Here is a 24,477-nt window from a genome sequence, read left to right as displayed (position 1 = left end):
TGAACATCTACATTAAAGTCAGCAGCCCAATACAACGCTAAACCACCCCCTGAATTATGCCGAGGAACCACAAACAAATTAGAGTATTGAATCTTTCTACCAATTCTATCTAAAACTGATTTCTGAACCTTAGTTTCCATTAAGAATATCAGCTTGGGATCTTTGTTACGTATCAACGCAACTAGTTCATCTTCTGTCTGTGGGTTCCCAAGCCCACGACAGTTCCAGCTAAGGCAACTCATTGAGTACGGTGGTGCTGGGAACCAGCCACCACCTTCAAATGTTCTTTGACTAAAGAGCCACAATCTGTCAAACACACTTTCTTCCCTTCCCTCAAATCTATTGTTTCAATGCTAGGTCTCCTGTCAACAATCATAGGAGAATAGTTTGGAATTGGATTACCTGATTCACGAGCCAGCCTCTTCCAAGTACGGATGGACACTTGATTATTAGAGTTTAGGCTAGTTCTTGGACTGCCAGGGACAGTGCTTTCATGTGGGGGACTTTCGGACCTACGTCTGCATGGGGGGGAGCATTTTTCTTGGGTTGGTAAACCCACTGCCTCTTCATCCAATCCATCTTCATGGTCCGCTTTGGAGAGATTCAAACCAAGTTCGCCAGAAAAACCACTGCTTTGCCCTTCACCTTGATCACAAACAACCCGAGACCCACCTCGCTTATTAACCTCACAATTGTCCATGTAGTTTTCTGCCTCCATTGCAGAATGGGCTTCATCATTGTCACCACCCCGATCTTGAACTGGCTTTTCCTTACTGCGAGCTGGTTGATTTTTCTTCCACCATGGCGGTTGATTACGTACTCTGCCAGAGATAACAGCCACTGTTTTCCTGCCTTGACGAACCGGTTCTGCCCTCAACCACTCACCATATTGTTGCTCTTCCCTTCGCAACGTCCCTCTCCCCCTCAACCAAACCTCACAGTCACGCTCCCCATGGTTAACCCGACCGCACCAGTAACAGAAATTGGGAAGGCGTTCGTATTTGAGAGCCACCATCCCTATTTGTTTCCCATCTGATCTCAGTTTCGAACATCGTGGAAGGGGCTTGGATATATCCATGGTCACCCGAACTCTTAAGAACTCCCCACCCGCGCCGTCGTCCTCCGGATCAGCCACCTGAACAACCCTCCCAATAGCATTGCCTATAGCTTCACCGGTTTCATGGGTTAGGTTCTTCAATGGCAAGTTGTGAAGCTGCACCCAGAACGTTACGTGGTTATAATCCATCTGTGGTAGCAGTTCAACATCTATAACCCGTTGGAAAGCTATCAAGCTTTTATCATACGACCATGGTTCATATTCAAGCACTTGTTCAAGGTCTATGATATCGTCAAATTCAAACATCAACACGTTATCACCAGAATCCCGTATCTTCAGTTCACCAGCCAGTTTCCACAGTGGCTTGAAGGTGCGCGCCACTGCATCAACATTAATAACTCTTTTTGTGAAGAACTTGCCTGCCAAACGATGGACCACGACTTCTTCTTGATGTGGAACATCAGCGCCCCCTTCCTCATCCTCTGTAAGAGAAAAACGTGCCCACAAGTCGTCCAGCCTAGCCATGAAGGTATAAGCCAGCAACGAAGCTAACACAGCGAACCACACAGTCAAACAGTCCGTCCTATCAGTCCGGAGACGTGAAGGGAACAGCAACCCTAAACTAGGTTAGGGACGATATTCTACACGCAGTTTAGAGAAAAACCCTAAGCGGCACGAGAAACTTTGTGTGTAGATGTAGTTAGAATTGATTGTTGGGTCAAAAAACCCCCATAAAATTTATGTACATTATAACACAGACTTGAATAATAAATATTTTTTGGAAAGATATAAACACAAAAATGACCTTCATTTTTTGTGTTAAATAGAAGTATATATTTCTTACTTTATACTTAAATCTCTATCATATAATTCCTATTAGAGATGGCAAACATACTTAACGGATTAAATTATGCCAACAGTTTGCATATATTAGTAAGAACGATAAGGCCATATCAATCTTAAAGAGACAATGTCCAGTCATAGTTTGGATATAAATATATATAAAAACACATAGAAATGCTATAAGAAAACAAGAATAAGTAAAACGAATAGGAAGAGACTTTTACAAGGGACAAAATTGCGTTATGTCCTTTTCATTCAAATTATATAGCTTTATGCCCCCCTTCCCAAACTAATTAGGGAAATGTCTCTCTTTTGAAACTTGACTTTTTCAAAATCGAATCGAGTTACAAAACGTCACTATAGGTCCTTAAAACGTCACTATAAGTCCTTAAAAACGTCACTACAGGGCTTCAGTTTTTTTTTTTTTTTTTTTTTTTTTTAACTCGATTTTGAGAAAATTGAGTTACAAAAAAGGGACATTTCCCTAATTAGTTTGGAAATGGAGGCATAAGGCTATATAATTTGGGTGAAAATGGCATAAGGCCATTTTGTCCCTTTTACAAGAGCCAAGAAGTCAAGAACCAAGAGTGCAATTGAGAAAGCCAACTTGAAGGAATATTTCTCCATGTCTTTTGTCTTTGTGTATATTGTTGGTGCGATTGTTTCATGTCTTTTGTCTTTGTGTATATTGTTGGTGCGATTGTTTTATGTTGCTTTCTTTTTCACCTTTACTGCTTGAGCTCTTCCACGTATATATAAGTGAAGCTTTTGGCGAAATTTACTGCACGTTTCGGTACTTAATTAATAACTGTGTTGGATCATAAATTTTAATTTTGGACACTGGAATAAATGTGTTCGATCATAAATAGTAATATTAAAATAATATTTTTTGAAAATTAATTAATAATATAGTTAGACGATTTTCTTTTCAAATAAATTCGTAAATTAGTTGAAAAATTAATTTTTAAAGGGTGTTATTACATTTCTATGTGTACTACAGTACCACTTGACTAATAGTGTTTCTAAATGGAAACCTTTTAGTCTCGGTAAGTATTTTTCATAAGGACAAAATTTAGGTATAGTACTTTAGGTGCTATTCTTTAGGTTCTCGCTTTTAATATTCTGCCATTTCCTTAATAGCTTGTTAAATTAGGCAAGATAATTCCTTGAATTCGGTCATATGTGTAAGGAAATCAAATTAGCTTTGATTGGTGGGTTAATTGCATGTTTCCTAATTCAAGTTTAATACAGATTTTAGTGTATTAAACTTGGATCATTAATGCCAAGAGATTTCTTTTTAAGGTGTAAATTAAAACTTGATTTGAAAAAAAAAAAAATATATATATATATATATATGGAAAGCATAAAAGATGTTTGGGTCTTAAATTAATCATTAGATTTGGTCAAGGTGTAGAATTGAAAAACGAAATAAGAGGGAAATCTATAATATGAAATTTTTTTATTTTTTTAATAAAAGGATAATATCATGTTCCTTGTTTATAATTTCTAGCTAGAATTAGGGGTATAGCTAGGAATTTTAGTTTTGGGGGGGGGGGGGGGGGAATTACATATTCATACATAAATACATTTGCACAGCTACATTTTTACCCATTAACATAAAATTATCCTCTATTTTTTTTTCATTCAACATTTTTAATCTAAATAAAGCACTAAAAAACAATTGGAAACTTAACAATAGAAAATTGCTTTTTAAGTATTGTCGCTCCCTAATGTAACATATCCTCAGTGTAGTTTTTTTTTTTTTTTTTTTTTTTTTTTTTTTTTTCATTTAATGTTTTGTGACTAACTAATTAAGTATTGACAAACAATTTGAAACTTAACAAAAACAACAAAAAGACTTAGTCCCAAATAAAATAAGATAACTCTAAGAGAAAATTTATTTTATTAAAAACTTACTTTTTGAACTCAACAACCAAAACTCCCAATTAAGAGAGGAAAAAATTAAAAATTTGAAATTAACAATTATTTCTGTTACAACGTGGATAGTTTGTTGTTCTTATCAATTATTTTTTGGAACCCAACAATTAGTTGTTCAATTCTTTTTTGCAGGGCCAACTCTTATTTTTTGGAGGGGCCAAATATTGATTTTAAGATCTAATATTTTAAACAATTGCAAACTATGCATACATTATTATGAAGTTTTTAAAAAAATTTGGGGGGTCCATGGGCCCCCCATTGCTAAGTGCAGCTCCGCCCTGGCTAGAATAGAACAAAATAATTGTAATGAGATATACACCATGAATAAGAGCAATCAAGTCACAAGTGCAATCAGACTTCATCGGGATAATCTTTTTTGATTGCTTCAGTAGATTGCAGTAACCTCATCGAGGAGTTCACAACATAAAATTTAGGGGTGTGCAGAAAACCCACCGACCTGCCAAACCCGACCCAACCCAACCCGATCCATCGGGTTGGGTCGGTTTTTAAGGCTTGGTGGGTTGGGTTGGGTTACAAAAATTTTTTTATAGCGGGTCGGGTTGGGTTTGGGTCATAAAATTACAAACCTGCCAAACCTGACCCGACCCACCTATATTTAATATATATTTAAAATATATTTTATATTTAATAATTGTGGGGGCTACGGCCCAAAATAATGAGTTGGGCCTTGGGCTCGTCCGAGGAGGCAACGTGGCTCAGCGATCCAGGTTTTAAGCCTTATCACAAGAGGCAAAGAAAAAGGTCCGAGGAGGAATTCCTCCTTGGACACTGAAAATCCGGAGCAAAGATACTTCCAAACCACTGAAGCCCATCCCCTAAATACGTGAAAAGGATGGAAACACAAATATCTCAGCAAAAGCTGTCACTACCACATTGAATGCACTACAACTACCTTCCTGGCCGCATTAATGTGGAGAAGACCCCTGAATAGTGTTGCCTTGGCCATCGCAACTCACAAAGGATTGAAAGAGGTGTCTGATGGGATGGGTGCTCAAGTGGAGGCTTGGATGATCAACAAGTGTAAAGCCCAGATGGTACGGAAGGGTCTATATAATGTATAGAAACCCCCATAAGAAAGGGGGGAGATAGAAAAAAGAGGGAAGAATACTGTGGCATGCAAAGAAACCCTAATTTGCTGGTATGTATACATAAATTAGACTTTGAATCTCCTCGGACTGTGAGATTTTTCAACGTAATGGTTTTTGTTCTTGTCCATGTGTACCTTTATCCCATACAAACCTCTGTCTAACTTATCTAACCTTAGTTCTTAAACCCATACTCTACTAAATTCATTGTGTTGGGCTTTTTGGATCGAGACTTCACACGATTGGGGTTTGGGCTCCAAAAATTGTCCCCCTACAATAATTTTTTTTAAATCAATTGTAGGGCACTTTTATATTTATATATATATATATATATATAAATATAAATATATATATATATATAAATATATATTATATATTTAATAATTTTTTTAAAAAAAAAATCAGCTCTAGAGCAGCATTTCCTCAGTTCCTCCGAAAAATACTAATTTAATATATATGTATATATAATATTATCTAATTAATAAATTTTTTAAATAACCAATTCTTCCTATCCTATATAAAAGCTAACTAGTTCACACAAATCCTAATAAATTACTATTGTTGTTTAGTCATTAGTGTTGTTTGCCTTTAAGGAGTTACATTGATACTAATCTTTAGGTTTTTTTTAATATATTAATATTTATATTTTTTTTTACTCAATTTAATAATAATAATTAAAAAAATTTGTCAAATCCATGGGTTCAACCTGACCCAACCCGACCCATGTGGGTTGGGTTGGACTTATGTGATGGGTTGGGTTGGGTTGGGTTGAATTTTTTTTTGACCCACCATGGTGGGTTGGGTAAAAAAATCTCCTCAACCCGACCCAACCTAACCTATGCACACCTCTAATAAAATTCGTTTACATTGCCGTTCAATACTTGGTATGACTTTAGCCCCCTCCCTTATTTTATTTTATTTTTTTAACATATTCGTAAAAAATCAAAATAAAATTTTTATAAAAAAAATAGAAGAAAAAATTAAATTAAATTCCAGGTTGGACGGGTTGGATGAGATCCGAAACCAACCCAAAAGGCAAGAGGTTTGAATCCGAACCCAAACCCAACCCGAACATTCTATGTTAATAATTATAGAATACATCGACTTATTATAAAAATAAATAAATATGGTTTGCTTTGGGGTTTTCTTTTTTTTTTTTTTTTTTTTTTTTTGAAGTAATCCGTAAAAGAAAAATATAGGGCACGGACAATTGGACATATCCTTGAAATTTTTATTTTTTCAAACCTCTATTTATGAATAGATTTAAGCCCCACCCAAAAGGGCCAAAACAATATATATATATATATATATATATATATATAGAAAAAATAAAACTAGGCATAAAGTAAACCCAACGATATATTCCAAAAGTGAGTACAATGGAATATTGGGTTTAAAAATTTATTAAACAGTGTAATATGTAATATAGTAAAAGAATTATAGTAGAGATCACCAATTGAACTCTAACCTATGCATCACACTCAATAGGGACTAGAATGATAATGCTTTTTTTTTTTTTCCTTAATACTGTAGATAGAGTGTATTAAATTGATCATTCATAATATATAAATACAGTATGCGCTTCTAAAATAACCATGGTAAATTTAAAGTATCTTAACATTGACATCTTTACAACTGCGACAATCATACTTCTCTAGTCTTCGCAAGTGCAACTCGGAGATAAATGTCGAGAACTACTTTGCAAGTTTGCAATAGACATAACCATAATTTCTGCTTCTACAATCAAGGTATCTTCAACAAGAAACCCCTTGGATGGATCGTCAAGATCTTTTCGAAGCAAAAGTTGCGAAAAACCCCAGTCGCTAAATGCGGCAGAGAACCAGTATTTAGCTGTAAGAAATTTGTTAAAAAAAGCTTAAACTAGAGGAAAGCAAATAAAAAGAGAACAAAAAAGCATATATAGTACACACGCAGTGACAACACCCCCCCCCCCCCCCCCCCCCCCCCCCCCCCCCCCCCCCCCACCCTTCTCTCTCCCCAAGAGAAAGAAGAAGATAAAAATGTAAAAAATAATTCATTTACTTTTTTCTTCTGCATGTTTATGGTTGATTTGGTCCTTTATCCGCAGCTTGAATTCTGCAAAAATTTTGAGGTCTGGTGTAACACAATCAACTGAGTAGAGGAAGACGGAAATGGCTTTGTTTGCTCCGTCATGAATTCCCTTGGGATAAACCAGTAGTTTCCTAGATTCAATCAAAAGAGTTAGAAATAATATTTGATAAATTTAGCAATGGTAGCTTTCGTTTTATGACAATAAAAGTGCAGTAAGTCTTTAGGCAGTTCAACTGATAAAGTTTCTTATCGTCGAATAAGAGATTAGGAGTTTAAACCCGCGTACACCAAATTGGTGACTTGGTCTAATGATTAAGAGTAATCATCGGGTTTTTTCTCAAAAAAAAAAAAAAAAAAGAATAATCATCGGGAATGAATACTATGGTATAAAAAAATAAAAATAAATAGACAATACCATTTTAAATCTCCAACAACGTATATGCGGGAATAAATGGGTACTTTATCTTGTTGTGTTGAAAAGTTTTCAATCTTCCAAGTCATAATTCGGTTAGAAGGTTCTTTTACCATGGACAAATAGTCTCGTTTGGCACTACGTTCATGAACAAAAACCTCAGCACCAAATACACAACAATCGTTGACAAGGTATCCATTAGGAAGATCATTGAAAGAATCAAGAGGGAGAAATTTGTCAAAGCCCCATTCCATCTTAATGTCATGGAATCTTCTAATCGTCCCTTCAGCATCTACAAGATATATAACAAACCATAAGTCTATTAATAAGTATAACAAATTTCCCAACAATTTTTCCAATTGTTGTGGTGTCATTTTGTGATTCATGTACAATAAATGTGATGTCAATGGTAGTACACGTGTAAGTAAAGTTATACTAATCACAATTTATCACTTCAACAAATTATGAAGGAAAATGTTAACGAATATCTTAAGGGCATTGGTTTAGGAATTATTTTTAAAATCATTTTGTGGCAAAATGATGAAGTAATTAATTTTTCTGACAGTTTTTTTTTATATTTCCCATTAAAGCGGTGTTAAAAACTTTCATAATATGGTTTATTAACAATTATCCTAAAAATACCCGTTAACATGAACCAATTATGAAGATGGTTATAAAATTTATTATAATAGCAAAATTGTTTTTAGGCTTTTTTTAACATTTGTATTTGCGCATAGGTTAAGGAGAGAATTAATGGGCCCCATTGCATTGGAAAGCAACAAAATCAAATACACAAATACTTCTCTAACTAACTAATGCGTGTAACTCCCCAAAAACAATCGATCAATTATAATAAAAAAAACTTATAATACCTTGAGGGCTGAAGAACTCATTAACATGACCCTTGTTTATCTTGAAAATAAAATTATAAAAATAGTAATATTGTACATGAGCAAGTTATGTATATATATATAATATGAACGATCAAACCTTGAATGGTCAAGAACTTGTCCCGTATCTGATCAAACACGAACAATTTGAAGGTGGCATAAACCTCCCAACCAAGAGAATACTTTTCTGTATCAACTATTGACAAATAAAGGGAGATGTGATCAGTCCCATTCATTTTCTTGTTTCCTTTTGGATAGAGAGACAACCTCCTGCAAAAGAAGATTGAGTAGACGATGATGAGGCAAACATTTGTATTTTAAATTTTTAATTGAACAAAAAATATTGAGAGTAAAGCATTAGAGTCCACCATTTGTGCCCCCCAGCTTCAAAAACACCAGACTCGTATTTTTCCACCCCAGTCTCGCACAATAAAGAGTATGATTGTATTTTAAGTAAGAAATGAGTTGGACGAAAATGTCTTGCTGTTCTTGTGATTGCTGCAAACATTAGGAATATTTAGATACAATCTAGAAAATATTGGGGGACAAAGTATCAAAAGAAATTTTTTTATATATACATGTGAAAAAGAAGATTGAATGTTTAGTACTTTAGAATTATTAACAAAATATAACAAGCGTAGTGAGTTCTAGTTAGTTTAACTGATAAAATCTTTTGTCGTATTAGCCATAGGTTGAAGTTGACAACACTTTTTAAAGAGGTTGACATCTATATTATGATAGAAACATTTTATTTTAGGTATTTATTAACCTTTTCTTTTTCTATTGCATGGAGGGATGCCATACGTGTGGGTTATTTGCCATTAATTTTTTTTTCTCTCTTTTTGAATTAACTTAATTTTTGAGAGGGGGCTAAGTGTAACTTTTGGAAATCTAAACTTTTAATTTTAGTTATATATTCTATAATAAAAAATGTAGTTATTTTTTTTGCTAATAGATAATTGGTGTAACTATGCATACAATAGGGGGGGAAATCAAGGCACTAAACAAAAAAAGCCTTGAAAGCACAATGAATCCATCCAAATACGGTGATAAAACTAAAACTTTTCCCTTTCACACTAGTGCATTAAACTTTTCCAGAGACCTTTTTTAATCCGTTTAACAAGTTTCCACTAATAAACCCATCTTAACATATACAAGTTTAGAGAAAATAATTTAAAAAAATTAATAACATTGAGGATTTAAGATTTAGAAAGCACAGACACTTTATTTGATTTATCGTACTCATGTCGTATTGGTGTTGTACTCGAGTCATACCTGATGTGTCATGTTATAATTTTTCAGAAATTGTTTGGATTATTGTGTCATACTTGTATCCGTACCCGTGTCTATGTTTGTGTTCATGCTTCCTAGTAATTAAGATTGTTACAAATTAAAGGTTATAGTTTCTTTTGTTTCAAATTAAATTCTGGGATTTAAATTTATATCAATTTGATTTTTGGGTTGATTTGGGGTTTAAATTGATACGATTTTAAAAGTATAGGATTTGCATTGTATCTAATGAAATTAGTGTTTAATTTCTAACAATCTTAAACTTCAAGTCCAAAAGTTTTGAAATTGTAAGGTTTAATTTGAAATCACCCCTAAAAAATAGGATATAATTAAAATGTAATTTGTCTAGAATTCTATTTCAAATTATTGTTTTCAAAAGGAAGTTTCGATTAAAAAAATATTATGTTAAATTATAGCTGTGATGAGGCTTCCCTTAAAAAAAGCAAAATGTTTATGTTAATGTATAGGTGTATAACTGAGGTTTGGTACTATATGAATATATTCTTTCATTGTGATGTCCGCTGCAAAAGATTCAAGAAATAAGAGTTATATATTCTATTTGATTATTCTCTTAGAAGAGGAGTTAGGAAATTCCATAAAAAAAATAAAAAAAATAAAAAAATAAAAAAAAAGCCTACGAACTATGCATTTGTTTCATGGGTTTGGGATGAGTTTTGGAATTTTTGGATTTTTTTTTCTTAGCTTTGGACCTATGCTGTCAAAAGTTCCAAGCTGAAGTAGGCTAGAAAAGGAAAAAGTTTTAGTTTGGAGAGAAACTCTTCAAACTTTTCTTATATATTTTTATTGAATGTGAATTTTGAAAATTTAACGGTTGAATTACATATTTTTATTATATCCTTTATACTTATAAAATTTCAAGAAAATCGAAGATCAATAATTTTGTCAACAATCAAATGCTTAAATTTCAAGTTTTTGTAGTATAAATTTATACATAAAAAATAACATCTGATTTGAACAAAATTTGACATGCATACTAAAAATATAAAGAAAATACAACCTAAAGGTTAAATTTTTAAAATTCACATTTAATAAAAAAAAATATAAGAGGAGTTTGAAGGGTTTTTTCTTCAAACAAGTTGAATGTCCACTAGAAAGTAAAGGATATTAGAATACATATATCTATTTTTATGAACATTGAAATAAAATAAATAAGATACAAAATATCAGTGTCAAAGAACCTTCAAGAGACAAGAGCCAAGAGGGAAAAAGAACATACCCAATTCGTTGCTGGACTTGGGTTCCATGACTTCAGATTTTGGTTTGTCGAAATCCTCTTTATGCAAAACCATTGGTAGTTTGCGTTATTTATAGAGGGGCATCAATATGCCAAAGCACTTTACACACGTAACCGTACGTGTGATTGTTTGGAAGGAAAGAATAGAGAAGGGATCAAGATGCAGTAAAAAAAAACCAAAAAGAACGAAAGGATTTATGCTTATTTTGATGGGAGAGAACAGGAGAGAATCTGAGGATTGGATTTTCTTTAAGGATACATAAAAGAAACTATGATAAAACTTAGTATAGTCCTTGTTAGGATAATTTGCTGTTCGTTAATTCTCGAGTCAAATTTTTAATAGTAAATTTCCATGTATTCGAAATTCCTTTCGATTGTAATTACATTGAGTCAAAGACGACCAAGTTAGATGAAGAGCACAACCTGCAAACAGCGGGAATTTTGCTATCAGGCGAGCTTAATAGACTTTTAAATTTTGTTATCACAGAACCTTTTGATGGTGTTAAAAAGCAAGCTCTCTAAATAGAATGGGATTCTTCTTATTAAATTGAAAGAAAAATGAGAAAGAGTACAAAAATAAATATCTCCCACTCTGCTATACATACACCTACGTAGAGCAAGGCAAAAGAGGAAACAGAAATGGCGCCAAAAATTCTAACTAACTACTATCACAAATAAACCCGAACCAATTACATCAGGATACGTGGTCAAACTCTTTTAACTATTTCTAGTATTAGCTTCTGCACGTGTTGATCTTGTGACTTCGTTAAGTTTAACTCTGTCGTTTGCCCATTATCATTAAACAACATTGCCGTTTCTTCTTTATTTCCTTTCCTTTTCTTCAAAGCATCAAGATTTGATCTCTTAACACTCGCCCTCAAGTCCTGAACCTCAGGTTCTGAGACTTGCAATGATAAACAAGAACTTGAGGGCTTCAAAGGCTTTGGAACGAAAATATCTATTAAACCCAATTTCCCTACTAATCTTGTAAAAGTTGGAACTCCCAAAGCTTTGGTGAAAATATCTGCAACTTGTGAATTGCTGGCAACATGAAAGGTCTTGATAGCACCCTCTAAAATTTTATCTTTCACTAGATGGCAATCCACTTCAACGTGCTTAGTTCTTTGTGAAAGACAGGGTTTGCTGCAATGTGTAGAGTAGCCTGGTTATCACAAAAGAGCATAGTAGTTTTAGGATGATCAATCTTCAAATCTTTGATCAATTGCAGTACGCGAGTTATTTCACATGCCACAGTAGCCATGGCCATGTATTCTGCCTCAGTTGATGATCTAGACACTACTCCTTGCTTATTTGATTTACATGACACCAAAGAATCACCCAAAAACACACTATAATTTGTCAATGATCTTCTTGTTAGTGTATTTAGACCCCCTGAAAACTTAGATTGTTTAACCTAATTAATTAACCAAGTTGTTACTTAGATTTATTATGCAGATTTAGGTTAAACACAAACAATTATATCACATATAGTCATATAGAGGAATAATAAAGAAGACATGTGATATGATAACCTAAGAAAACCAATAAAATCGATCAGTTTTAAGATAAAAAAACATGAGGAGGATTTAATCTAAATAATCCTCAAGGCAACAAATTCACTATATAGAAAGGAAGTTTTACTGTAGATTTTTCTCTAAATTTAAAGCTACCTCTTGTAATACTTACTTATATGACCACACGCAGCTCCGAATTTACGGACTCTTCTATCTAAATTTGTTGAGCACAAACACCCACGTTTGTGACTTTGAGATCTCACTCAAAACTTTAGATCATTATCAATAGGTGATCTTGTAGCAGCAACTTTAGATCTACCGGTTCTAATGGTATGAGAATAATTTTCGGTAGTGCCTTTTACTGGAAAAGGCACAACACCTTTTAGATCTCAAAAGAGAAGCTTTAAAGTCTCTTCAAAACGTGCCTTAGAGTTTCCTCTAAATACTTAGTGAAATAGATTTGAAACCCTAATCACTTAATAGGCTTAATAGGTTGATGGGCCGAAATTAAAATTTGCAGAAACACAGTTCGATCGGTCAAACTGTCTTCTCGATCGGTCAAGCCTGGCAAGTTTTGTTTTCTTGAACCTGCAACTTGTATGTTCTTGAAACTTAACTTGTATCAACTTGAGCATTGTCTAATATATTCTATAGACTCTAAGATCTATATCTAGACAAGTTTGTGTTCATGATTTTCCAATTATTCTAAACTTTTAGAATCTAACAATCTCCCCCTTTGGCAATTCATGACAAAACTTACATACATAATGAAATGCTCAAATACAAGAACAACTCAATTACAATAAAATGCCCAAATACATCACAAATTTCAATCTAAGACTTCAAACCTAAAAGTTGCTAGATGAGGCAAAAGATCTTGATCGAAATGTATTTGTCTTTCTTGAAACACTCAAAAGAGCACATCAACACATGTGTGGAAATAAGGATAGATAAATAACAAATATGCAACAGAAGTCAAGAGAAAATAGAGAATTAAGCTCTATAGAAAATAAAGGCAACTCCTCCTATGAAAATAAAGGCAACACAAAAGAATTAAGTTCTATAGAAAATAAAGGCAACTCCCCTTATGAAGAGCAATAACTCTCCTTATGAATAGCACAAGTTTTAAAACTAGCTTTCTCCCCCTATAAAAATAGGAAAAACAAAACAAGTTTTGGGAAAAATAGCTTTGGGAAAAATGTAGGAAAAATAAATAAGCACATACCAAACTTTAAAAAACAAAAAAAAAGTAAGGATGCACATGAATACAAATATTCTCTCTTTCAATATATGCAATCTTGACATTATGTGATCCATAAACAGATGCATGCAAACACTTCAGGCACAATCAATTAAGATTATACAAAATACAATATAGATCTCAATGATATAAAAATTCCACATGCAATGTGTTTTCATGTATCAAGGTAATTTGAATTCAAATCATACTCAAAAGTAGAGAAAATATTTGCACATTTATTATCCACCATAACTTTCAAAAACATATTTCCAATTTTTAGCAGTTCACACATCAAGAAAAATAGCATATACTAAAATCTACAGAGCTCAAAACTTAATCAATTAATTTTTAAATCAAGCTGAGTATCCAATTTAGCAAAGTGTATGCGTGTTGCTTATGAAACCAATTTATGAGAGATATGACTGCAAAAATGCAGGATAGATAAAGGAAACAATGTAATGCATGTCCTAATCTATATGTGTAATGCATGTGAACCTATCACAAACGATGCATGAAAACACTGATCGGTCAAGAAACTAAAAACTGAAAATTTTCCAATTTTGATTGGTCGAACATCGATCAAGCATCGATTGAGTCAGGCAAAGAGTTTTGAACACAAAAGCTCATAATTTCGATCAGTTAAGGGAAAACTTCGATCGGTCAAAGCAGTGAAAAATTTTAAAACTTAAAAATTTGGAAATTTTATGCAGAAAAACAACTTAAAAAGTAGTTTTTAAGACACAATGTATATGAACATGATCCAGAAAAGTTTTAAAAACATGATACCACTTAGATGAAAATATCAAAACCAATCAAGAAGTTAAAATCACAAAATTTAAACTTCTAAAACGTCAAAATCTCATTTTTATTCAAAATTCCCAACCAAAACAAAAATTTGCATTTACATATCAATTCATATGCAATTAAAGATAGCCAGATTAGACAACATACACAATCTTATATACAGTATTTAGCATCAATTTGCACGTAGTGTGTGCAACTAGTAAGTGTACAAAGTACAGAAAAAAGGTGAATTGTAGATAGTAATCAAACAAATTTTCTACATCATCAATCACATTGGTTTGAAAGTGACTATAACCTAAAGAGTTACATTATATAACTCTCACATCTCCTAGAAAACAAGCTTGCAATCATGTAAAAGCACTTTGATTTTTTTTTTTTTTTAGCACAATCAAAAATATCATGCATGGGCATATAGGAGGTAGAAAAGAAAATACCCTGAATTCAATTTTATTTATTTATAAAAAATAACACCTCGTTTTATCTTGTTGTACAAGTGTTACACCTTACCGAGCATAGCTTTTATGATTTGTGCGCAGGTGTTCATGATTGGCGAGTAATAGTGGTGAGATGATTACTTATGCCTTTCTTCTAGGATTTTCTAGTCCTTACAATCAAAAGAGTGTGACATCAAAATCAAGATCGTTTGTTTAAAGAATATAAACAACTCACACAATTAAGTACTAAATAGCACAAACTAGCAAAGTGCAAAAAGTAGCTCATCAAATCTAAGCAAGGTACATAGTCATGAATGCAAATTTCATTGGCCAAACTTAATCACACACTAAGTGATGTGCATGCAAAAAAATAATTTTTGGATTTTCAAATTTTTATTTTGATCACAACCAAAAAGTACACCTGATGCTAAATAAAAAATGCAAAAGCAATTCTTGACAACATGTAATTCAAAAACAGTGCTCAACTAAGCCATAAAGGATACACAAATAAGAAATATTAATTTCTTAATTAACCCATGATTACATGTACAAACTAGTACATAATCATACAAAATTAGAGATATCTCATGCACTTAGTTAAGGAACACACACTTTCTACATTTTCCCACAATGTCAAGCATGTTCTAAGTCAAGAGAGAGATATTATAATTCATGTAATCCTCAAGAAAAATAAAACAAAACACAGAATAAAATATTTTTGTCTTTTTGAAAATTTTCAATGTTTTTGGATTTTGTTTTTGAATAAAAAAATAACCCAAGAAATAAAACAGCCAAAAACTAAAAGAAAACATGTCCACAAATAATTGAAAGGATTAAATCAGGGACAAGTAAACAACACTCATCTTAGAAAATCTTTTCTCCACCATACAACACGCGTCTTTGGCTTTGTAGGTGAAAAACCTTGAGAAACAAAGTGTATTTAAGGGATTGCACACTTCTTCTGAGAGAGACCTAAATCCTACAATTTCCTTTCACAAGCCAACAAGCTTAAATTTTTCAAAAGTATATGAAACAATTTATCTAGACTTGTAGTAGAAGATATATCATCACAAATTGTTTGTTTGTTTAGACCCTTGAAAACACAGATTGTTTAAATTTCAATTTATGATAGTTAGGATGAATGTGACCACAGACACCACAAAAGTGACAAACAAGAACAAATTTAGGAACATCAGTATTCCTAGAGAGGTTTCTGGTCATAGGCTTTGGTTCTTGCCTCAACAAACAATAATTTGGTCTAATGTGACCAACAACACCACAAAGGTGGTAGGTAGGCACAAAAACATATTTCTTCTACAATTTAGTAGTAGGTTTAGACACAGGTTTAAAAACTTCCGCATCTATATCAAAACTTTTACCTTTGTCTAACCTAGCAAAATAAGCCTTTCGTTTCTGATTCTTCTTAAAAGGAGGAATATAAACTTTCTCATCTTTAGGCTTAAGAGGAACAGAAATAGATCTATTATTACCAGCAAGTTTGGTATTAGACAAATTTTCAAGTTTGGTATTATACACCAATGCTGAGCAAGGCAAAAGAGGAAAAAGAAATGGTGCCAAAAATTCTAACTAACTACCATCACTAACAAACTAGAACTAATTACATTAGGACACGTGGTCAAACTTTGTAACTATTTTTGGTATTAAGCTTAACTCTGTCATTTGCCCAGCATCATTAAACGACATTGCTGTTTCTTCTTTATTTCCTTTCATTTTCTTCAAAGTGTCAAAATTTGATCTTTTAACAGATGGAAACTCAGTCAAGCAAGTTATTAGCTTAGATAAAAAATTTTGTTTTTACTAAGCTGTTCTCATATCCAATCAAGCCTCTTTAGTGACTCATATTGTTGGGTTATAGATTGACCTCGATTAATTAATTCAATTGCTCAAATTGATTAATTAAGTTAAATTACATATAAATCATGGAGGCACCAACAAATCACCAAATAAACTAAGTGCAACAGAAATTAAATTGACACTGTGATTTGTTGATGAATGGGGAAAATATCATGCAATGCAAAAACCCCACCAGGTAAATTTCATGTCACCACTCCCGACCCAAAAATCCACTAATCAAGAACATGCAATTACAAGTATAAGGAATCTTACCACTATCCTGGACTATCCCAAAATAACAACCTACAGTTGAACTTTTACTCCAATCTCTAATTGGACTTGATCTTGTGGGACTTTTACTTCCATTGCATGGTTCCCAATACGTTACTAACTCTGTACAACTGATTAATTGTTGTTGGATGCAAAGTTCTTCACTCCAAAGCACATTGAAGATCTAAAAGAATTTGGTTACAAAACCCTAAAGCACACAAAAACGCAATAGCTTCTCACAGAGTGTATGAGTTCTCTAATTGAGTCTCTGTGTCTTTGATGACTTTAAAATAAAACTTTAATATGGTCTAGAGGTTTAGTGAAAGAAACACTAGCAATTCAAGTTATTGTGGGCCGAAATTCAGATCTAAGAGTTATGAAATTGCCGAGCTCGATAGATTGAAAGGTTTCGATCTTGTGTCGAGAATCCTTCATTAAGTCTCGATAGATACTAGTGTCGAGCTAGTGTCGAGCTTCACTAAATCATCTTTTCTTCGCTTGTTTTTTGGTTCAATCTTCATGTCTTCAATGATGCCACTTGTAAGGTAAACTTCACATACCTATTGATACATTAAACCCAACTTAGATCTACCCAATTATAAGTAAAGTACACTTTGTTAAAGGATAAGTCAATACATAGAAAGTATGACCCTAACATATATTCATGATGTGTCTATAGGGCTCTAAATGCCATGGTTCAATTTTAACATCAGCACAAATAATTTTTTTTAAAAGAAAAAAATGCTAAGATATGGTGGGCCTATTTTACAAATGGGGCATGAATTTTAAATATGTAAATCATGTAGTGATTCACCTACGTTTCAAGTACACATTTTATTCAAAACCCTCTTTTGAAAGAAATTGAGCTTGAGGCATTGGTGGTACACAAGGTGAGAATAGTCCATGAGTCAAAACGTAAACAAGAAGAGTTAACTAAGATCTCGGATCTAAAAATTAAAAATAAATGGGGCACATATTCATTCAAGCTATCATTCTCTAAGACAATAACACCTCAAGTCTTATAAGCACATCTCTCGTCATTTTAGAGTTCACTCGTTAAACAAGGGAGTTACCGGGAGCGAATGGAAGGATGGTTACTGTAAAATAGCCACGAATGAGAGGGTTGCTCAAATAGTTAGAGGAATATAAGTTCAATAACCATTTGTTGGGTCCCAACCTAGTATTGTGTGAATTAAGAAAATCAACTAAAACTGTTAGTAAAACCTCTTGCTTTTCTTTGTGTTCAACACACAATTGTTATTCTCACTGTGCTCACACTATAGCAACACCTTCTTTCTTCTTCTTCTTTTTTTTTATTTTTTTTTATTTTTCACTTCGCAACATTAATCAAAACCCTACAAATTTTCCTTGATTTCCACACTAATGGTCCATTTGGATTTAGGGGGAGGGAGGGGAAGTAGAGTAGAGTAGAGTAGATTTAGTACAAAATTAGCTTATTTTTAGTCAACTCTACTCTACTCCCCTTCACTCCCCCTCCTTCCCCTCTCTATCCAAACAGGTCATAAGAGTCCAGTTGGTTGAGGGATGGAAGAGTGGGAGGATATAAAAGATTTTAGTTTCTCTTATTTGAGTTTGGTTAGGAGGTGGAAAAGTGGAGTGATGAAAACTAGTTTATTTGCTTGAGGAGAAAAGTGAGAGAATGGAAGATGTAGTTTACATAAATTTACATTTTTATCCTTACTACATAATATATATGAAATAATTTATTTATACTTATTAAATATTACTTATTATCAATTAAAATTAATAAAATGACATCTTAAAAAAATTAACACATTACACATTATTTTACTTTTTTTTCTTTGTAATTAAATTTATTATATTTTGTTTAATAAAAATTAAATGGAATCGTCCAATAAGTGCTTCCATGTTGGGGGAAAAAATCATGGACCTTTGCTAATTGAAAAGGAATAGCATAAAACATGAATATACAAGCAGTGAATGTTATTGTATGATGATAGAAATGTAACGTTAAAAAATTAAAAAAAAAAAAAATCCAGCAAAAGACGATAAGAAGGACAGAAGAAAACAAAACAAATCAAAGGACAAATGTAGCAGTTGAAGTGTTGAACATTGTAAGTGAGGATAAAAATATAATTGTAAAGACTGAAGCAAAAGAGACCAAAATTTCTCAAGTTTTCTCTTCAAATGGGAAAATTGATTTTTGGTGCTCTTGAGTCTTGACCCCACCAAAATCTCACCTCTTTTCCCTCTCAACCAAACGACCAAATATACCATTTTCTCTCCCCCATTTTCCATCCCTCCAATAATCACTCCAACCAAATTCAACTTAAGTCACCATTGGATTTTGAGATAATTTCCTAACACTTAGGTCATATGGATTTTAAAAGTGCTATGATGGTTGAATTGGATAATTAATTTAGATGAGGCCGAAGTCATAACCCTAAATCTTAAATTCTATAGAGATAGGGGTAGTGATTTGAAACTCTAAGGGCTTGGTAATTGCATCCCTAACTTAGCAAGTCCCTCCTCCTGCTATAGTAACACAAGTTGAAGCAATGGCAGCAAGAAGAGCTGTTAAGTTCACTTTAGAAATGGGTGTCAGAGAAGCAATTGTTAAGGGTGACTCAAATATTATTTTTAAAGAGAAGCTCTAAACCATCATTTACTTTGCATGGGCATTTAATTCACGATGTAAAACTTCAAGTTTCTCATTTTTCTTATATTAATTTTTCCCATGTTCACTGTCAAGAGAACACAAGAGCACATTCTCTTGTAAGAAGAACAATCACATCGCCCAATTTACTTGTTTGGGTGGAAGATGTGCCACTAGATATTCTTTATATTGTTTAGACCAATTTGGCCTCTTTGATTTAATGAAATTGATATATTTCTTCTTTAAAAAACCTGGGGACTTGGTATGGAAAGTAATCCTTCCATGTGGTACTAAAAACCCTTATTTTGAAAAATGATCTCCTAATTTGGAAGGACCAAACTTGATTTGTAAAGTATCTAATGGAAATGCATACAAGTTTATGTATATCAACAGGAATTAACATCTTAAATTGATAAATATGGAGTATATTTGAGATATTACAAGCCAAGTATGAATAAAATGGATCCACAACATAAGAGATCCTTGGTAGTAAAACTTATTATACAAGCCAACTAATATTTTAAGAATAATAGTAGTAGAGGCCTTTCAATAGTAATTAAGAAAATAGTTATAAGAGTGATAAGCTGAAAACAAAGCGTGAAAAGTTAATTATAAAATGCTTTAATCAGACCACTCCAATCAAGTGAAGGTTCTTGACGAAGTTTGTCAATTTCTTGGCTTTCTTTTTGTAAAAGCTGTTCATTCTCTTGAAAACCACTGATCTCTGTGTCAATGCTACTTTTGTTTTGAGAATACACTTTTTGCAAAAAGTTTGTTTTTTGTCTCCAAACTTTATAAAGCATTTTTCATCTCTAAAATTTTGAAAATGTTTTAGTTTATATCCTTCAGTCAACTTTCATTAAATTTTATATTGGGTATCCTAACAAAATGCTAAGATGCTATGTATTTAATGTGCAATTGTGTAATGGTCCAATAATAAAATACGGAAAATATAATAATGGCTAAAACACATGATGAATCACTCAAAAAGTAATGTGTCAAACCGCTAACACAAACCATCTCACCTTCCCCTTAATTGTACCCAAACAACCCCATAGGCCCAACGGGGTTAGGCCTAATGTACTTTACATGTCCTGCATACATAGGACTTTTGCTTTTATATTAAGGCTGTTAGGTTCTAAATATGTAAATATAAATGTTTAAGTTCTAAATGAGTTGTTTGTTGGCAAACAGTGTACATAAACAGTATGCATGATTTGTTGAAAGAAAATAATAAAGAAGGTATCCATATGCAAGTTAGAAGAAGAATTAATGTTTATTTTGATTGGAGAGAGGCAAGAATCAACAGAAGGTATCTTCATTCGTGATTCACAAAAAAAAAAAAAAAAAAAAAAAATCATGGTAAGAAAATGTCGGTAAAAATAGCCAAATACTAGCATTTAAAATGTCGGTGAAAAGTCAATGTCAGCATTTAAAATGATTCTAAAATGAAAACCTTCTCCTTTTTAAATTTCTCAATTTTAAAAATTGAAAAAATATTTTAAAAAATTATGAACAGATTTTCTTTCACTCTCTCTCTAATTTCAAATGACCTAACCCTCTCTAATCTCAAACTTCCTCCTCCTCTCTAATATCAAACTTCCTCCCTCTCACTCTTCAACATCTCTTCACCCTAGTTCAGTAGCTCCCATGGCCGATCCCAAAGTTCATTTCCTTCATTCGTTGCCGCCACCACAACTATCAAGTTGGTAAGATCCTCCAAGGCAATGGGTTCCACAACTCAACCCTATAGCTTCACTTCATGAGGAGGAAGAATGTGTTATAGGTAGTGGGATCGGCAAGGTTCACAGGTGGTGGGTCGGTTTTTTGGTTGTGTATTGTGTGTGGTGTGGGTTTCCAAGTAGATCTAAAGGCCCACATTTTCCTCTCCTTATCACTTTCTCATCTCACTCTCTCTATCTTGGGATTGAATTCTAGACGATCTGAAGTCGATCTTGGGTTTATTTTATTTCTTTTGGATTTTTGAAAATTTTGAAAAACTCCTTTGCCATATGTGTTAAGAACGGATATTTTGGGTTTGTGAATGGGAATTTTTTGGGTTTGTGAAAAGGGGATTTTCCTGATTACCAATTAGGAGAATAAAATGTTTAGATCTTGAGATTGACATTTGTTTGGTTGCCAAGAAAGTGCTTAATTAAATGTTATTTTATTTAATTGTTATTGATCTGAGTTTTGATGTGTTTGGCTTTAAAGAAAGTACAAGAAAGACAGACCAAAGAAAAGAAAAAATGATTAATTTTCTAAGAACATGAAGAACATAAATATGAACAGTCATGCTCTAGGAAAGAATACAAAAAATATACATGAATATGTTATTCTGAAAAAGAAAAGAAAAGAAAAGAAAAAAAAAATTATTTTATTTTATTTTAAAAATCATAGGTTTAGAATTTTTTTAATTGTTTTTCTAACATTGTTTTTTTTTTTTTTAATATTTAAAATACTAACGTGACATTATTTAAATGTTGATTAAAAATTTTTATTATTATTTTAATGTTTTTGTAGACGCTCAGTGTGCCAATAGGCATTCTGTTTATCGTATACGATATTTCTATTAGTCCCAAAATGGAAATAGGGTCACATTTACGCCAAGAAAGAAGCCACCAAATTCTCTCTTTACTTTCTCCACTCTCTCCATCACTTCATCTCCTTTCTCTGATCATCTCTCTCTCCAAACAGACCAAACCTGAGTTATCAGACTATCAGAGGGCATCAAAACAGAAGGAACAATCGATGTGAGTGTTGTGCTTGGGATTTTATCATTTTTGGCAAGAGTGGTCCAATTGGGTTCCTCGCAAGAGAAGGGGGAGTTTAAGGATAAGGATAGTAATCTCATATCCACCTTGCACAGCAGTATTTTCTTGGCTTCCCCTGAGAGAATAGAGATCTCTCACTCCTTTTTGGTCTCCTCAAGCACAGATCTTCTCCATCCAGCAAGCTCTGATCTTGGTGCCGACTCAGCCCTGCATGACAAATTATCAAATAAAAAATTGGATGAGAAAGGGGAGAGAGTCGTAAAGGGCACTATGAGGGAGAGAAAAGGTCCATAAGGCAGAGAGAGATTTGAGGGCCACCACCATGTCAGACCATCACCTACCTTCAGCCCAGCCTCCCGCCACCATTATATACTGCCTGAAACACTACCGGTAGAGGTATTATTAAACAACAAAAAATGATATTAAATATGATTTAGCTTTTGTTATTTTGGGTTGATTGGTTTTAAAGGTGGTTGAGTGATGAAGAAAAGAAGGGCACGATTGAATTTATCTGAAACCCATTTTAGCTCAGATTTGACAGCCATTAAAGGTATTCCCTCTCTCTATTTCTCTTGCCTTCATTTTCTTTATTTAACGGTTGGGTTTACGACCATGGAAGGTACTCTTTTTCTTTGTATTATTCTTCTCTTTTTTCATTTGGTTAAGTTTTGTTTGGTTGCCGAGGAGTTTTCTTTTGCTTATAAAATAGAATGAGAAAATTTGAGCATTTATATTTTTTTGTTTGAATTTCAGCTTTCTTCCATTGGTTGAAGTCCGGTTGGTGGTTGTTGAGAAAATAGAGAAGAGAAAAGGGGATTTTTTATTTATTTATTTTTTGGGTTTTTGAAGTTCTTTTTGCAACGTCTGATTTTTTGCTTTTCATTTGTATATATTTTATTTGCTGCATTACATATAGGTAATGGTAGTTGCAGTATGTATACGGGCATATAGAGGTTCTGTCAATAATTTTTTTTAATATGTTTGGGCATGGGTTTGCAGTTTGCACTAAAGTTATTGTTTGATATGTTACCAAGGAATTCTGCTGGCCTATGGCATTTTTGGAGATAAGGACCAATAGCATATATATATATATATATATATATATAGAGCAAGAAGTGAATTTAAGAAGTGAATTTAAGGAACAACATCTAAGTTACTGTACCTAAGTTTTCTATCATGTTGATTTTTTCTCATGGGAAGGAAGTGTATTTTTTAATTAAGTTTTCTCATGGGAAGGAAGTGTATTTTTTAATTAAGTAGCCACATGGCTAAATCTTAAGAAGTGAATTTAAGGAACAACATCACAATAGGCAATTTAGGCAGCACGTTGGGAAATTCTAATTGCACCAAAGGAGCCCAATAATAAACTTTTCAATTGTATTCCACTTTAATTTTGACATTTTAACCTTCCATTACCTAATTGATAATTGCAATTGGGCTAGCCAAATTTTAATCATTAATGTAATTTACATGAATTGTAGCATTGTAGATCCAGAAGATATCCCAAATGCCCAAAAGTCACTTGGGATAGGACACAAAGAGAAAGCTCATGACGTTCAGGAAAAAAAGAAGACATTATTTGGAATTTTTAGTTTAGCTTATTTGGCTTATGACGTTGTCTATAACTATTTTATGTGGTTTATTACATTGTCAAGAACTATTTTATGTGTTTTATGATATCTAAATATTGAAAAGGTAATCTTAAAAATTGGTAGATTCAGACTAGGTTATTAAAATTTATGACTTTTGTTAATGGATTTGTCACATGGCCTATGTGCAAGATTTGAATAAGTTCTCTAATGAGATTGTATAATATTTGATAGAGTGCATGTGCATCATCTATTATGGTTTTGGTATACTGAACTTTGGTTGAAACAAAAATACCACGGTTAGCACAACAGAGGTTCACTATAATATGCTTGAAAATATTTGATGATAATTGAATTTGTTTTGTAGGTGATTATTAAAGCTCATTTTTACTCACCAGATGGTCTACATGTAGTCAACTAATTTCATATTTCAAAATTTTTGTTTATATTTTTTTACTTACTGATTGTAAGTGAATTTGGTTTAACTTCATGGCAA

General features: G+C 32.9%; 1 protein-coding gene across 2 annotated transcripts in view; it reads right to left on the bottom strand.

Annotated features, from left to right (window-relative positions):
- Positions 1-6,445: 6,445 nt before the first annotated feature.
- LOC126723144 (ubiquitin C-terminal hydrolase 12-like) overlaps positions 6,446-24,477 on the bottom strand; it is a 38,052-nt gene continuing 20,020 nt past the window's right edge. Inside the window, exons 1-6 of one of the 2 annotated variants that reach the window (XM_050426435.1) lie at positions 10,847-10,893; positions 8,688-8,817; positions 8,420-8,589; positions 7,433-7,721; positions 6,988-7,148; positions 6,457-6,795 (exon numbers count right to left, since the gene is read on the bottom strand). In XM_050426435.1, coding sequence (XP_050282392.1) covers positions 6,599-6,795; positions 6,988-7,148; positions 7,433-7,721; positions 8,420-8,589; positions 8,688-8,817; positions 10,847-10,874 — 975 coding nt within the window. In that variant the 5' untranslated portion in view covers positions 10,875-10,893 and the 3' untranslated portion in view covers positions 6,457-6,598. Of the gene's footprint in view, positions 6,796-6,987; positions 7,149-7,432; positions 7,722-8,419; positions 8,590-8,687; positions 8,818-10,846; positions 10,894-24,477 lie in introns of those variants that run through there. The other variant, XM_050426436.1, reaches the window with a different exon arrangement.

Source organism: Quercus robur, chromosome 4 (assembly GCF_932294415.1).
Source record: "Quercus robur chromosome 4, dhQueRobu3.1, whole genome shotgun sequence".
Lineage (NCBI taxonomy): Eukaryota > Viridiplantae > Streptophyta > Magnoliopsida > Fagales > Fagaceae > Quercus > Quercus robur.
The sequence above is the reverse complement of the archived record's forward strand: the minus strand, read 5'-3'. Positions and strand labels throughout refer to the sequence as shown.